At 42.7% G+C, this 16,434-nt stretch overlaps 1 protein-coding gene across 1 annotated transcript in view; it reads right to left on the bottom strand.

Annotated features, from left to right (window-relative positions):
- CD81 (CD81 molecule) overlaps positions 1 to 16,434 on the bottom strand; it is a 64,985-nt gene that overhangs the window by 37,611 nt on the left and 10,940 nt on the right. The window contains exon 2 of the mRNA XM_032770400.2: positions 3,091 to 3,205. Within this exon, the coding sequence (XP_032626291.1) occupies positions 3,091 to 3,205 (115 nt within the window). The remainder of the gene's footprint in view (positions 1 to 3,090; positions 3,206 to 16,434) is intronic.

The following is a 16,434-nucleotide window of genomic DNA, read 5'->3' as shown; positions in this document are numbered from 1 at the left end:
AAGGGGACAGTGTTCTTATTTCCAAGTCTCTTCTCGTTCTCAAAACAGGAAGGATTATCTCCACACCTCTAAACCCCTGAGCTCTATGACTATCCCATACTGGTGACAGCCACCTCACCCTTCCTTTTCTCCAGCATTTGGAAGGGGGCTGCCCCTTAAAATATCTCCACCTGGTGGAGAACTATATGTGCAGATATTGAAGACATCTTGTCTGAGTGGACAGTGGTGGGGAAGAAACTATGGGGCTCATTCTTCTTTCACACCAGTGGGCGGGGGAGGGGGAGGGAAATCAGGTAAACCTCCATTAAAGTCAACAGAGTTAAACTGGAGCAGATCTGAGGAGAATCCAACCCATACACAGTTTTGTCTTGAACAGGAATGGAGGATAATTTTTCCAGATGTCCTCCTCCCCCAGGTCCCCAGCCATGACAGCATCTATTTCCTGTGTGTCTACCCCTGAGAATGCAGGAATGCTTGGTCCACACCCAGTACCCTGCAGTTATCATCATCCCCCCCCCACCCCTCCCCCCACACACAGCATCCTCAGCATTCCCCTTGCAGACAGACAGCTGATTTCAGATACACAGCACAGAGGTCAAACCTCAGAAGAAAAGGAGACCTTGGAAAGCAGACATCCTGCTCAAGCCAATTCTCCAAGACTTGAGCTGCTGCTCGAGTGCAGACAAGCATAGTCGAATAAGGGTCTCCTCTTTCCAACAAGTCAGAATGGTGACCAATTACTGAAATCACATTAAACCTAACACACTCGCACATGCCTGGAAAACATGAGTCATGCTGGTCTCAACAATTTATTTTCCATTGCCGACTGTTCCTTCAGCTGCTCCATATTCCTGCAGCAGAGAAGCAACAATCCCAAAAAACAGCTACAGCAAGCAATCCCTCCTCTCCCTTATGTCCAGACCCATCATACAACTCCCTCCTGAAGTTAAACGTATTTAAAGGATATTAGTGAAAATGGGACAGGTGAAATTCTCTTTACTGCTTGCACAAAAAAGCTGGATATTTTTTAAAGATGCTTTTCATTTTAACTCCTTTGACTCTAGGATCTGAGAAACATGCAATACAGGTTACATATAATCAAACAGGATTTGCACATGCATGTCATATCTTGCTAGTATGAGACATTTTAGCCTACACTTTATTCCATATATTGCCATAATGAGCATTGTGATGGGTTGGATCACAGAAACCCCCTTGGGAATGTCAACTGATGTGCCAAGATTACTTCTGCCCCTGCTTTCTCTGCCAGCCTGGGACTCCAGCAGCCTGTCTTGCTGAGCCAGACACGCCAGTCTGCTCCAACACAGACCCAGGGTCTGAACCACAGGCCCCAAAGCTGCAAACTTAACTGAAATCAACTTACAGAAGTGTTCCTGTCTTTAACACTCAGATGCCCAACTCCCACTGGGGTCTAAACCCCAAATAAAATACAGAGTTTACCCTATATAAAGCTTATACAGGGTAAACTCAAATTGTTCACTCTCTATAATACTGATAGAGAGATATGCCAAACACAGCTGTTTGCCCCCCTCAGGTATTAATACATACTCTGGGCTAATTAATAAGTAAAAAGTATTTTATTAAATACAGAAAGTAGGATTTAAATGGTTCCAAGTAGTAACAGACAGAACAAAGTGAATTACCAAGTAAAATCAAACAAAACATGCAAGTCTAAGCCTAGTATAGTAATAGAACTGAATTACAATAGGCCCTTAGTTATATTTCATATATCTAGTTTCAGATACAAGAGTGGTACATTCATACAAATAAAACGACCACACTCAGTAGATTATAAGCTTTGTAATGATACCTTACAAGAGATCTTTTGCATGAAGCATATTCCAGTTACATTATATTTATACTCATTCACATATTTCCATAAAATCATATAGAGTCCAACGTCACAAGCATACATTATGTTTTTAGGATGCCTGCTGTGACACATGGCTTGAAAAGGTTAAACATTCTGCAGAATAAATAACCCACAGAAGACGTGGGGAGAAAATGTTTGTGTTTTTGTGTATTTACATATGTATGAGTAGGGCGGACAGTGTAATCAACAGTCCCTGTCTATACTGTATTCTGATAATTCAGAGCTCAAAATAACATCCTATCATGTAAATAAATTGTAAGCACAGGATATCTCTTTGAAATGTACTGTGAATGGTGGAGGAACAAGCAAATGGCCTTATGTTAACTCATATAGCTAAGTACCAGTGATGGACCTCCTTCAAAGTCATCCTGATTACCTTTTGTTCCCTGAGGAATTCCAACTTGTTCAAAAGACATGAAATTGTATAAATGATGCTTGGGTCCTGATTCCGTCATCTCAGATTTCCTTAGACTTCATCGGGGAAGTTTGAATCACAAGACTGAGGTCCCAGTTATGCTGGTACTCCGTGAATATGAGATTCGGACATTGGACTATGACCTATAAACTGAATTCTAAAGGAACTCTTTGAGACTACGAAGCTCATCACCTCCATGCATTGAACTCATGTCTGTATGTATATTGATATTTTAACCATACTCTCTCATTTTTTAGAAAATTTTAGTTTAATTAATAAGAAATGGCTGTACCGTGTACTTGGGTAAGATCTGAAACATTAATTAACCTGGGAGGTAATGTGTTCGATCCTTTGGGATTGGTACAAGCTTTTCTTTTATAAGATTTACATAAATTAACATCATATCTGAAGTGGGTACCTGCATGGAGGTCTGAGGTTGGATCACTTTAAGGGAACTCTGTTGTTTGGACTTCTGAGTAATCAGTGAGGTAATAAAGAAGCTGTTTTATGCTGATTTGGTAAATTTAAGTATTTGAATATCCACTAGCTTTTTGGGGTTTGGCTGCCCCATTCTCTGCAGTTCGCCCTAACTGAGAAACCATAGCTGGCTCCCCATTAGGACCCCGGTCACACCTGCAACAGTGCTTTCTGTCTGCATTTCCGGGTGTGTCATGCTTCGCTGGAACAGGACAAGTTGTGCAGGTAACACCACCAATGGAGATTCATACAAACCTCACTCCCTCCACACCTACCCACCTACTTCTTTCCCAGCACTACTTACCAATATAGAATGTATTAGGGGCCTGCTTTTCACCTAGATGCAAGTACAGGATATTTGTGGTCTGCGAATCATGACGGAGCCAGAGTGCCACACCAAGAATGATTCCTCCTGCAAGCTGGGTAGAAACCAGAGAGAAGGGTACATTATTAGCAACACTCTCATTCCATCACATGTCCCATCATACAGTCTATTTACATACAACAGAAGTCCTTCCAGAGGCCTTACCCAACATGCAGGGCACTGGCAAAGCATATATAGAGACATCTCTCTCTCTACTAAGTTTGTCCAATACATGGCTATCATACACAGAGGCACAGGATTCATAAAAACAGCTCACTTGGGGTGCCCTTTGCCTAATATATTGACCATACGCTCTCCACCTAATGACCTTGTCTATTTCCAGTTAGGTGTTCTCTCACTGATTCTGCAGCCTCTCTGCACATAGATCTTTCCCCAGATCCTCAGAGTTACACATGAGGGGTTGCAGAATAAGGCCGTTCATCCCCAATAGGCTTCATTACTAGGCTATCCAGGCTGAGTTTGAAGAGCAGAGGGACAGATTTCATGGCTGAATGACAGGTCTGTTCCAAGCACTGGAGTGACTCCGGAATGCCTATCCCAGTCCATATCGCAAATAGTAGCTGCTCTAGAGTATGCATTTCTTTTTATGTTTGGCTAAATACTTTTCAAAACCTCTCTCTTTTGCTGGAGGTTGGAAAGAAAAGGAGGAGCGAGAGTTTCCACCCTAGCAGAACATGGGCAGTATTTCAATGTAACGATTCCCCCGAGCGCTAGGCCAAAGAATGACTAACATGCCTTCTGGCTCTCCAAAACCACAAAGGCCAGGATCGGTCATAATGGGGTGTCTGGCATCATGCCCCGAGGGACAGTCTATCTCTAGTTCCCATTAGGAACAGGGGTTAAGTGCACTGCACAGCATGTTTCCTCAGCAGTCCTGAGCCATCCGCTCTTGATAGGAATATTCGGGAGTCTTGTTACACCACCAGCTCCTGTTCCTTCACTCTCTGCCTCGCTAACTCCGGCTCAGTGCAGCTGAAGCATCCTGCCTCTGATTACTTGTTCCCAGTGCTGTCCTTACATTTATCCTGGATGTTAGCCGTTGGGTAGAAGATATCCCCATCAGCACCAACCCTCTAAGTTAGAGGTGCATCCTATGGGTTTGGCCCCATACAATCCTCTCAAGCCTCTTCAGAATGTTGTATGCCTTTTTTTTTTTTTTTTAATACAAAAAAAGGACAGACTTAGTTTTTCCAACCTCTGAATATTTTAGCTCCTTACATTCCTGTATGTTTAAACAGGAAAATGCACCAATCTCCTTCTTGATAAAGTTGAGCAGACCAAACGTGTGCGCATCATTGACGGTGTAATTGTTTTGACCTTTCATTTATATTTTATACAGCATCTTTCATCCTGAAGATTTCACAGTGCTTTCCACTGTCCTATTAGCACAAGGCAGATGATTCTAGGGTAAAACATTGCTAATGTGCAGTGGCTGCTGTTACAAGATTATTTTTTAGGAGGGTAGCTTTAAGGGTAGCTTTTAGACAGAGGTACAATTTAAGTTTAGTTCCACTGGAAGTGGAGTAGTAAGTCTGAAGACACATGGTATTGCTCATCTATGATGTAGGGACAGAACCAGTTTCTTCTGGTTTATTTTAGATATCTTTAGTCCTAGGATTAACTATTTTTAAACACTGTGCTTATACTGAAGTATCCTACACTGGGATGTGCTATGCTTTCACACTTCACCTTTGGCTGTGTACCTGTGACAGGAAGGGATGAGAAAACAGTTTCTAAGGTTTGTCAATTTCTCCTTCAGATCTGCATTCTTTTCCTATTCCCAATGCATGGTTGCATTTATATAGTTTTACCGCGTCTAGAATTTGACCAGACGCAGCGTAGCAAGTTTTCTAATACTCCCAAAAACCATGGGCCACATGAAAAAGCTTTGATGACAATCAGCCTTGTAGAAGCATGCTTAACCAGTACATATTGATGCAAGGTAAGAACAAAAACTCAAACATCCAGCACATGTGTAGCACATGTTATCAGAAGATCCATATGAACTTGGCAAAAAGCATATTACCCGTCACAATTCCCCTTAAGTTCCCCGCTAGGCATTTAAGGAAGCATTTTGAAAAGTACCTAAGTGACTTAGGCACTTCTGAACATTTCCCCCCCTCCCAGGCTTTTTCTGTGCATCGATTTAACTGTAGCCAGACTAAACAGCAGACATTGTTTTCTTCAAGAGATCTTTCAGATAGCTGATCTCCATCACGGATAGCCAGAGTCCTGTTTACTCTTCATCTTCCCACTCCCTTGTGGCATGTCTATTTTTCCACAGAGATGGCGGTTGCCTCAAAACATACATGAAGATCATCTTGTTCAGCAGGCAACCTGAGGAGCAATAACCAGTTGATGGATGTAATTCATAGAGGAAGTATATATAGAATTGCACAAGTATCAGAAACAAAACATTTCTTAGTTCAGATCTCTAACAAATATGGCGCTTGGCTGACAGTAACTTAGGCCACCTCGCTGCTTATTCAGCAACTGTTCCAATCTCATTTGTAGCAGCATCAAAACATGACTCAGCATCAATGTTCCTTGAGAATTTCAGAGGGTGGAACACAGTCTACAGATCTGGATGTGTATCAGCTATAAGTGCCATCTAGTATTTGTTGGCCAAGTTCAAGTCATTCATAAGGACAACTTTGTGTGTGTGTGCACAAAGTCTTCCCTCCTCCCCCTTACAATTAGCTCTGGTAAGTGACAGTTTAAAAAAAAAATATTAAAAAAAAAATTAGTGGTAACTGATTGGACAGGGCAAGACATGGACTGACAGTCCAATGCTGACCTTCATTGAAGAAAATCTTATAGGAGGAAGGGTAGTATGCACATCTCCTAGATAATTTATTATATCTGTACTACTGGTTTATTCAGGAGATCACAATAGTAAGTTTGGACAAACAAAATCAACTCAAGCTCTTTCTCTGACAGGCATTTCTTGTATTTAACTTGAGGGTTCGAACTCAATTGGAGTTGCTGGATGCCCAGCACTACTGAAGATCAGGCCATTTATTTAGATGCCTAAATATAGCTTTAGAAAACTAATCTGAGGGATCCTTTTTTTTTAAGCCATTAAAACTATAGTGCTTCTATGGATTCCACCACAAGTGCGTACTACTAAGAGGAACATAAGAATGGCCATAGTGGGTCAGACCAAAGGTCCATCTAGCCCAATATCCGGTCTTCCAACCAACGCCAGCTGCCCCAGAGGGAATGAACAGAACAAGCAGTCATCAAATTCTCCATCCCCTGTCGCCCATTCCCAGCTTCTGGTAAACAGAGGCTAGATAGGGACACCATCTCTGGAATAACACAACTAGCCGATTAGGCAGAAAGAGGTGCCCTACCTAAAAAGGCCTACTATACTGCAGCAGAGCAGAGGAACAAGAGTATGCATGTATGTGCGCGCATACGTGTTCCAGCTATGAAATGTTTATTAGCAGCCAACAGGAGGAGTTACTTTCCTGTACAGACAATAATGCACTCAATCCCGTCACACTCTTACCAAGGGTTTCTGTTTGGTCTCTGAGGATGAACTATGAAATTCTCTGAATTAAAGTTGATCCCAGTAGTGGATTGCGAAGCTAGACTCCCTGTATTGGGTTTAAAGTTGTAATATAAACACATGCTTCCATAAAATAAACAGGCACATGATTGGATTAGAACTGAGGCATCATTTGTAGTCATTTTATGCTAACAGGGAAGATGTGCCAATCCTGATGCCATGATAGCACCCACAACTCTTTGAACAAAACATCCAGCCTTCTTGGGTAAGAGTATTACTGGGGGTAAGAGAAACACACCACCACCACCACCACGTGCTCCCTTGAAAAGAAGGTGGCTAAGATTGAAATAGAATTGAAATGCTAATACATCAAAACTAGGGGATTACCTGAATGACTCCTTTTTAAATCTCTCTTTTTCGGAATGACTTATTCAAGCTAAATCTTTCCTAGCAGGACTTTTCTCTGACCCACTGACATGGTCATACTCATCTTATTTAAATAAGATGTTAGTTTCTGAAGTAAGAAAATCTACTATATTTAAAGGGAGATTTCCAAGGCACTTTTAGAACTCACTAGTGGGGCCTACTCAAACTCCATTTTCTTTTAAAGGTCCTAGCCTTTGTACCAACTCATTTTAAAGGATACATGTGAAAGGAGGATGACATTTTTTTAAGAAAATAACTCTTAAAAAGAGGGCTGATTTTTGACAGGATCCCTAAATTAGTTATAAGTATATGAGGGATTGACAACAGGTTGTATGACAGTCCCATAAAAAGAGAGTCTTTAGTAGTAGTTCAAAAGACTGTAGTTTTACATTTGCAGGCACAGTCTAATGCTTGGGACCACTGCATAAGCAATGTCAGCTGGGATTTTTCCAAGGTATTCAGCATTGGCCTAATTCGGCTCCCATTGAAATCAAGAGAAGTGAATGGTAAAACTCCAATGGGAAAGTTAGATCAACTTTGAGTTGTTTTGAAAAGCTTAGCCATTATGGTTCTTATGGAACTAGCCACTTATTCTTTGACTCAAACATATATGGAGAGTGTATAGCACAGACTCTAGACTAGAGAAGGCTTGACATGTTCGTTTACTGGTACCAGCATTCCCAGTAGCATCAATGGTCCCTGCTGCCTCTGCAGTTCTCCTCTCTGCCTGATCCCTTAATCATTGCTTCTCCCCAGCTCCTTTAACAAGTGCAGAATTTATTATTTTAATTGGAATATTTTGGCCAGTTTTAGTGGAATGCCTCCTTCTTATAACAGGGCAAGATTAAAAAAAAAAAACCCCCACAAAGAACAAAATAGTTTTAGTTACATATAAGAATGCAGATCCAAGTTTTCAATGAGATTGGAGTCAGCTTGAATGTGCAATAAAGTGCACAGAGCCACAGGTGTGCAATGGCAAACACCATTATGAATGCAAACTGCATGACTGCACATGGAAATTGCTAGTTAGGAGCCTATGTCCACATATGCACAATTACTTAAACTATGCAAGCATGGAAGTAAGTCCTCTGAAAATTTAGCCCAGTGTCTAGATATTTTGCCCAAGTCCATTTCCTGTTCCTCTTCCAGTTGAGCTAAGCTTTCAGTGCTTATTATGGATAGGGAAAAACACTGTATCCAAATACCTCTCAGAACTTGCTTCATGCAGGCCAACACTCTCCCACTACTTGCTATGGAAAAAGTGATGGGGAGGAGGGGAGAGGGGAAATCAGTTAGGGTTCCAATTCAGCTCCAAATAAAGTAGCTAGGAGTTGTGTTTTTTTTTAAATGGAAACCAGAATCCAGTCTGGAGTTTCTCATTAGTTGTCTAGGATGATAATAAAATGCACATTTGTTTATTCACTTGGAAAAAAGAGAAGGGCCCATAATTAATCAATGCCACTCCTAAAGCAGAAACCTGCGTGCAGCCCTAGGAGGCAAACCGCCCAAAGAGGATTCTCTGCTCACTTTGACTGGCCTGTTGAATTTCTGTGCCTCTTTTGGCTGGCTCCGTCCCTGCCTTTACCCATCTCACCATGGTTCTGAACCAGCAAACGAGATCACATTTGGGAGGAGTCCAGGAGCAAGTTGTCTCCAAGAGCTTTGAAGAACAGACAGGGAAGTATTTAAAGTGTTCCTTTATATATGAGAGAGAGAGAAAAAATTCTAACACTTTTTCCATTATAAAGACAGAATTATGTATCATCATTTCCCTGAAAAACATCCTTCATAACCACCAAACTATATTAAACACAGTTGAGGAATCTGGCCACTTGTGGTTCCAAAGGGAAGGAAGCAGGAGGGAGAAAACTCATTGGATTGCCATAGTAACTCTGGCTTCCACTGGAAGAACTCTTAAAACATAAAGGGGGGGGGGGGGAGAGAGAGACAGAGAACAGCCCAGTGACAGCTCATAAAACATGAAAGGGGAGCTAGACACTTCTACAGACAGCAATTTCTCTATTTGCTTTTTCCTTCAGAGTTAGTGGAATTTTTGCAGAGTGGAAAACAAAAAACACTGCACTACTCCTGCTCTCTAACCACCTTCCCTCAGGGCCATCTCTTGGTCTCAATTCCTCAGCACTCTGATTTAACACCAGTATGGCAAACAGAGCACCACCACTTGGTAGCTAGCACCTTCAGTCACATACTGTAAGCTGGCTGCAAGTGGTTACTGTCACTATCTCAGAAATGACCTAGAATCCACAGGGAGCTGCAACCTTTGGCCTGCGAGGGTAAGCCCCCTGGAGGGCTGGGCCGGTTTGTTTACCTGCCACGTCCACAGATTCGGCTGATAGCAGCTCTCACTGGCCACACAAACACTACACTTAACACACCTCAATGTCTCAGACTACACACTTTATTTCAACTTAACAGAAGAGCTGTTTTACGTTACCAGCCAATTTCTAAAAGCATATTTACAGAGAGATTAAACTCTGGGTAATGAGACCTATTACAATTAGGCCTCAAAGCACGGTTTTAATAATTAATTGGAATGTAACATATTACAGTACTTATGAAAGCTAAATTGAATCCTTATTTCAGATACTTAAAATGGAGACTAAGGTTGCAATAAGCCATTTGAGGGGGCAAGGACTATACAAACAGTTCATTTCTCTTATGTCCTGCACCAAAAGTTTTTGGGGTGGCCAGTTTTGTTCATCTACCTAGATTGTGATAGCACCTGAAAATGGGTGGAGCTACAGAACAGGTGTTTCAGATGAGTTACCTAGATGGCACTAAACTATACCTGAAAGTTGCTACTCCTACTAGGACTGTTTGTTCATTTGTATTAAGCTTTCTGTCTAATAACCAAGAAGTTATAGGAATGTGACTTACTCAAGGACACAAACGTCACTTCTCTGTGCATCTGTTTTCCCTCCCACCTTTTGTCTATTCTGTTTCAACTGCAAGCTCCACAGGCAGGGATTGTCTTACTGTGTGACCACAAATCAACTGTGATCCAATTATTAAAAGAAAAATTAAAAAAGGGTTTACTGTGTTCTTTGGCCTGTTTCATGCAATCCAAGTAGATGGTTGGGGATATGTGGATATGTCAGAGATAGATTCCTGGCGGTGGGGGTTTGAAGGTAACGTCCCAGTTCTGCTCATTAGAGAAACTTGGTCCATATGCTGTAAAGATGAAAGTTACTCATTCAATTACGCCCAGACACATACCCCTGGGAGATAGGGCACTTCAAGTGTCCTATAGGGATGTCTACCATTAAGGCTCAAACCAGCTGAGACTAGGGTGACCAGATGTCCCAATTTTATAGCGACAGTCTCAATTTTTGGGTCTTTTTTTTTTTTTTTTTTTAATATATAGGCTCCTATTACCTCCCATACCCGTCCTGATTTTTTACATTTGCTGTCTGGTCACCCTAGCTGAGACTCAAGCTGCATGCAAAATTGCAAGAGTTATTATGGATGACCCTGGGCAGTTAGGCTAAGCAGATTCCCCATCATCATTCTGGAATAGCTAGTCAGACAGCAACAGCCACAGACCATTGATAGGACCTGGACTGGATATGTTCACCCTGCTGAACGGTTGCTGTTAACTGACTGTTTCAGTGACCCATCCAAGATTTACCTAGTTTACATGGGTTGTATAGGCCAACAAAATGCAGAAGTTGCCGAGTGACATTTCTTCTGAGGACAAGCAATTAACAGGGCCCTTGAGATCACATTTGAAATGGTAGTGAATTCCCCACCCTGAAGGCTTGGCTACACTTGAAACTTCAAAGCGCTGCCGCGGCAGCGCTTTGAAGTGTGTGTGGTCACAGCGCCAGCGCTGGAAGAGAGCTCTCCCAGCGCTGCACGTACTCCACCTCCTCATGGGAATTAGCTTGCAGCGCTGGGAGCCGCGCTCCCAGAGCTGCGGCACTGTTTACACTGAGGCTTTACAGTGCTGTATCTTGCAGCGCTCAGCAGGGTGTTTTTTTTCACACCCCTGAGTGAGAAAGTTGCAGCACTGTAAAGCGCCAGTGTAGCCAAGGCCTGAGGCTCAAACTCTGAGAGGGCAAATGTCTTCCAGGAAAAGCTGCAAGATGTTCCCCTATTGACATCTGCACTTGCCAGAGAGCTGAAGTCCATTCACCTCATAGCAGAGAAAGAATCAGGTGAGAACGATAAAACATCCTTTTACTGTGAGATATATTTTAACATGATGACCACCACCACTTCTTCCCCTGCATTTAACTTCAGTTGAAGTGATCTGGCACCTCTCAGAATCAGACCTTCAGTTATGCTCTTTGCACGCGCACACACACCACACACAGGCCCAGTGAGCAGCTCAAAAATCAATGTGAAAAGTAAATATGGTGGGAGTGAAGGGAATACACTAGTTACTTATTACCTTGTGTACTAGACTGGTAACTTAAGACTAGTGTGGGCCAACAACCGTGCAAGATTCCCACTACAGGGATTTGCAAGTGCTTCATGGGCAGGAACGGAGGTTTTTTTCCATAGTGGACACTCTCCATCATGAGATCTGATGGACACCAAGGTCCATTTTCTGGGTCAGCTACTTTCATAAGCTACTTTACATCCCAGGCAGGCACATCAAGCCTGTGGATCTGCTTGCTTTAAAGAACAGGTGGATCACAACCTTCTACTGCTATTTCAGTGGACCATCAATGAAATGCCACAGCACCAAGGAAGATGCCTGTGCCAAGAATGAGTAGAGGGAGGTTTAAGAAATGACAAGTAACAAAAACCACACAAGCTAGATGCACTAGAGATTAGATGAAATTTCTGGCCAAGATTTGCAAGTGACCATGATTTCAGAGGGTGCATGCTCAGCATTCTCAGGGTGCAGCCACAGCCATCAGATTTCTCCTAAGCAAAGAAGAGTCTGTATTTTAAGCTCTGAGAACCCAGACAGAAAATAAAGAGTCTTCTGGTATAGCCAGTGCACATGCAGAAGGGAGTATTAATGTCACCAGGACCATTCTAGTTGGAGTATTAGGATACATCTATTTCAAAGTCATGAACTGGACAGCAAAACCTGCATTCATGCCTTTGAAAAAGTCTCCCCCCGCCCCTCAAGTGATAGTACTTCCATCATATTAAGCTATCTCCATTAATGCTACCACACAAGCACCAGAGACCACAACCAGATACTGAACTACATTATTGGGCCTGTCAGTTGACATCTGTCTGCTTATCAGAGTACAAAGTACCTCCCCTCATGTACATACTGAGAAAGCACTACTCCCAAGATACACATAAAATAGTGGAAGGAGTTAAGGAAGGCCTTGATTCTGCAATGATCTCCATGCAGGTACACCCACATGTAGCCTCTATGGGTAAACAAACATATATGGTAAACCACAGAAGCCATTTAAAAGCTAGGACATGGACACATAGCTGTAGGCTTTATATACTTTAGGATAACCCAAGCACTGTTGAGTATTGTAGAGAGATGTTTGTAGAAGATTATAATTTAGAGAGACTCCCTCATACAGGACAGTATTATGAACAAAGGAATTTGGAGATGTTCCCAACCCCTGCCTTCAGAGCACATCACCGGGATGCATACAGCAACTCACTATAGAAGCTCTCCAGTTTGTTTTATTCCTTATTCATTCACTGGTTTGTTATTTAATTAACCCCAAGAGTGTTACATGTATGACAGTTTTATTTTCAATACTGTATAGACTGTTCAAGTTTAATCTATGCTTATCCCATGAGAAAAAGTGATTTATCCACACTGAACCATATAGAAAGGCAAATGCAATTTATCAGGAATCAAACACAGAGAATATCTACAATTTAAAAGCATAAAGATTTCAAAAATGACAGTACACCATTTGTATATTAAAATACAATAAACAGATGGCAGAAACAACAGGATCTCTAAAACAGATAAAACAAAAACCAAAACCAGTAAAGAATGAATGGGAAGAGATCTTAGGCCACAATATAGATATTGAGCATTAACATGTTGAATGCTTTGGCACCAAAACAAATCTCTATTTATGCACACTGAATAACAAAACAAAACAAGACACTAATAATATTGGCAAAAAACCCAAAGGAAGAAACTAAGTAGCGCATTAAATACTTTTCTGCTTGTGATGGGGAAGAATGCACCTCTGAAATTATTTGATACAGATTCTAGATACACTGGGCCAGACATAGATTTGAAGTCTATGGAGCTATGCTGATTTATACCAGCTGCAGAACTGGCCCATTATGATTATTATTAATCAGAATATTGGCATGTGACATACCCAGGGTACATCTAGACTAGCATTTTTCAACCCTAGGTGTTTGCAGACAATGTTTAAGGGGTCCGTGAAAGGTGACTACGAAAATAAAGTTTCAGATCCCAGAAAAGGCATTCCGTTTTTCTGATCAAAAGTATGTGAATATCCTCCACCTACAGGCCAAAACCCAGAAGTGTTGTCATTAGATGCCCACAGTTTAGCACCCTTTCTCATGCTACGTCAAGTACCGTGCCGAGCACATGAAACATTAATAATTAAATTCTGTTAAGTCAGTTTTCAACCCATGACTTCTACAGCAGAGGTCTGTGGACCACAGGTTGGATTTCCAAAGGGGTCCACATCTGCATCCAACATTTTTTTAGAGAACCACCAAAAAAAGAAGGTTGAAAACCCTTTATTTAGACCAGTAGTGGGCAACCTGCTGGATGCCACTTCTTGCAGCTCCTATTGGCCAGGAACGGCGAACCGCAGCGACTGGAAGCTGCGGGTAGCCGTGCTTCCAGACAGTTAATGTAAACAAACTGTCTCATGGCCCGTCAACAGATTACCCTGATGGGCACAGATTACCCTGATGGGCTGCGTGCAGCCTGTGGGCTGCAGGTTGCCCACCACTGATTTAGACTAATGAGTAGCTGTGTCAACCCAGCCCTCTAACCTGAGGTGCCCTTTACCTTTACACTGCTTTGCTGTTGCTGCCTCCACTCCTGGACTGCTCACAAACAGCCTCCAGCACTTAAGTCACTCCCAGCTGTATCTGTGTGCACTTGTAACCTGCCAGTCACACTTCGGTGTTTACGAGCCCGAATTACACTGCAGGGAGACCCTAGCACACTCCCAGACTTTGCCCAGAAATGTACATCTCATACTTCAACCCTCTCCTGGACCATACAAGCTCATATAAAGTCTGTCATTTTATTAATAGAAATTATAAGCACAAATCTTGTTATCTCAAATGAATTTCCCCAAACACACTGCTTTAGATAAAACAATACAACAAGATTTTAAGTGAATATAGGTAATAAGGCATGAAAAGCTAAAAATGGTTACAAGAAAAATAAAGTGCCTAATTTAACACAGTTACATTCAAAGCAAAGTTTCTCTCAATAGTCTTACTGGCTAAACTCCTTAGGCTAGGACCCCTACTTCCGTGTAAGGCTGCTTCCTTCATTCCTTCTTGTGCAGTGAATCAATGGACAGAAGGGGAGGAGGAGAAGGGGTACATGGGGTGACTGCATCTTCTTTTCACGTAGTCCTTCAGAGAAGTATTTCCAGCTGGGAGCATGGTGACAGGCAGACTGTGTGGATGGGAAGCCCATGCCGTCTCTTTGCTAAAAGGTAGGTTGTCTGCCCATGGCCCTTTTCCTTCTCAGTGGCTACTCGCTGGCAGGCGATGGCCCATTGATCTTGTTTACACCTGGCTGAGGCATACGCTTGCCCTTTGTCTCCGAGGAAGTGCTTTGGTCACTCCCCAGACTTGGAACATGTTTTAGGCTATGTCTACACTGTGCACCTTACAGCGGCACAGCCATGCCACTAAGCCGTGCTGCTGCAAGGTAAGCTGTGTAGCTGCTCACTGTTGGCAGAAGAGAACTCTCCTGACGACAAAATAAAACCACCATCACCGAGGAACGGTAGTTTGTTGGCAGAAGAGAGTCTCTCGCCGACAAAGCGCTGTTCGCACCGGCGCTTTTCGTCAGTAAAACTTGTGTTGGTCAGGGAGGTGTTCTTTCCATACCCTTGACCGACAAAGATTTTACTGATGAAAGTGTAGTGTAGACATAGCCTAAACAACACCCGGCAATTAAAACTTTTAACTTTACATACAACGTTGCCACACATTTTACCAGGATAACAACATCTGAAAACTCAGTTTGATCAACACCTCACAAGGCACATCTTGTACACAGAATATCACCACATAGGGTGCCAGGTGTGAATACAGAGGAACAGTGTCACAAAAACCCAGTGCAATAACAGCCAGAAAAGAACAGATTTGGGTTGATCTTTGGATTACGCAACATTTGCCAAGAGAATCCAGCCACTGCTCCTGGATCAACACGCTATTCCGGGCAACTGATGCAGGCTGAGCTGCAGAAAGCCAGCCTTCAACAATCCACGCAGCGTTCAGCTGAGTGGCACCCAGAGTGGAAAACAGAGGGAATGCAGAGGGTTTTAAGATTGAAGGACAAAGCCAAGAGTCCTAGCTCTGCCACAGACTTGCTTGGAGGACATGGGCAAATGCTTTACACCAGTGGTCCCCAATGCGGTGCCCATGGGCGCCATTGCGCCCGTGGGGGCATCTTAATGCGCCCGCGTCCTGGCCCCCAGGAGAGCACCTGCTGAAATGCCGCTGAATTTCAGTGGCATTTCGGCGGGGACGCCTCTCGATGACGACACTTGCTTGATATTGAATTTCAGCGGCATTTTGGCAGGTGCTCCACCACCGCAGTGGTCCTTCATCTGGCGGGCTCCAGACGAAAAGGTTGGGGGACCACTGCTTTACACCATACAGCCTCGCAGTGCCACACTTTATCCACATGTAAATGGGAAGGGAGAATTCTTACCTGCCTCACAAGGGACTTTAGAGGTTTATACCATTTTTGTATAGGGATTTGAGGGCTTCTGCAGAAAGGTGCTAAATAAATATTAGCACACATCACATGATTACAGGAACTCCATAATTTGTTCTCAGATACCTATGATGAAGTATCATGATTTTTTATTTTTTTTTGGTGCACTGAGAGAATGCATGTTTTTCATACTTGCCTATTGTGTTCCTAGATTATTACTGTCCTAGGCTGCGAGACTGATCTCTTTTGTACAGTCTCCTTTTCCAAGTAGCTCTCTTAATGTTTACTACGTGGATCCTTCCAGGGCAAAAAACAGTGAATGGATCCCTATTCTTGTTCTTCAGAGGTGCTACATCAAGTTCTCCTCCCGCCCCCAGCATAGATACTGTTCAGAGGGAAGGAAGTCACTCTCAGCTGAGCAGTTTGAAATTTTAAACCACAGCAAGACGTGCACAAGGCTGGC

Source organism: Chelonoidis abingdonii, chromosome 4, assembly GCF_003597395.2.
Source record: "Chelonoidis abingdonii isolate Lonesome George chromosome 4, CheloAbing_2.0, whole genome shotgun sequence".
Lineage (NCBI taxonomy): Eukaryota > Metazoa > Chordata > Testudines > Testudinidae > Chelonoidis > Chelonoidis abingdonii.
The sequence above is the reverse complement of the archived record's forward strand: the minus strand, read 5'-3'. Positions and strand labels throughout refer to the sequence as shown.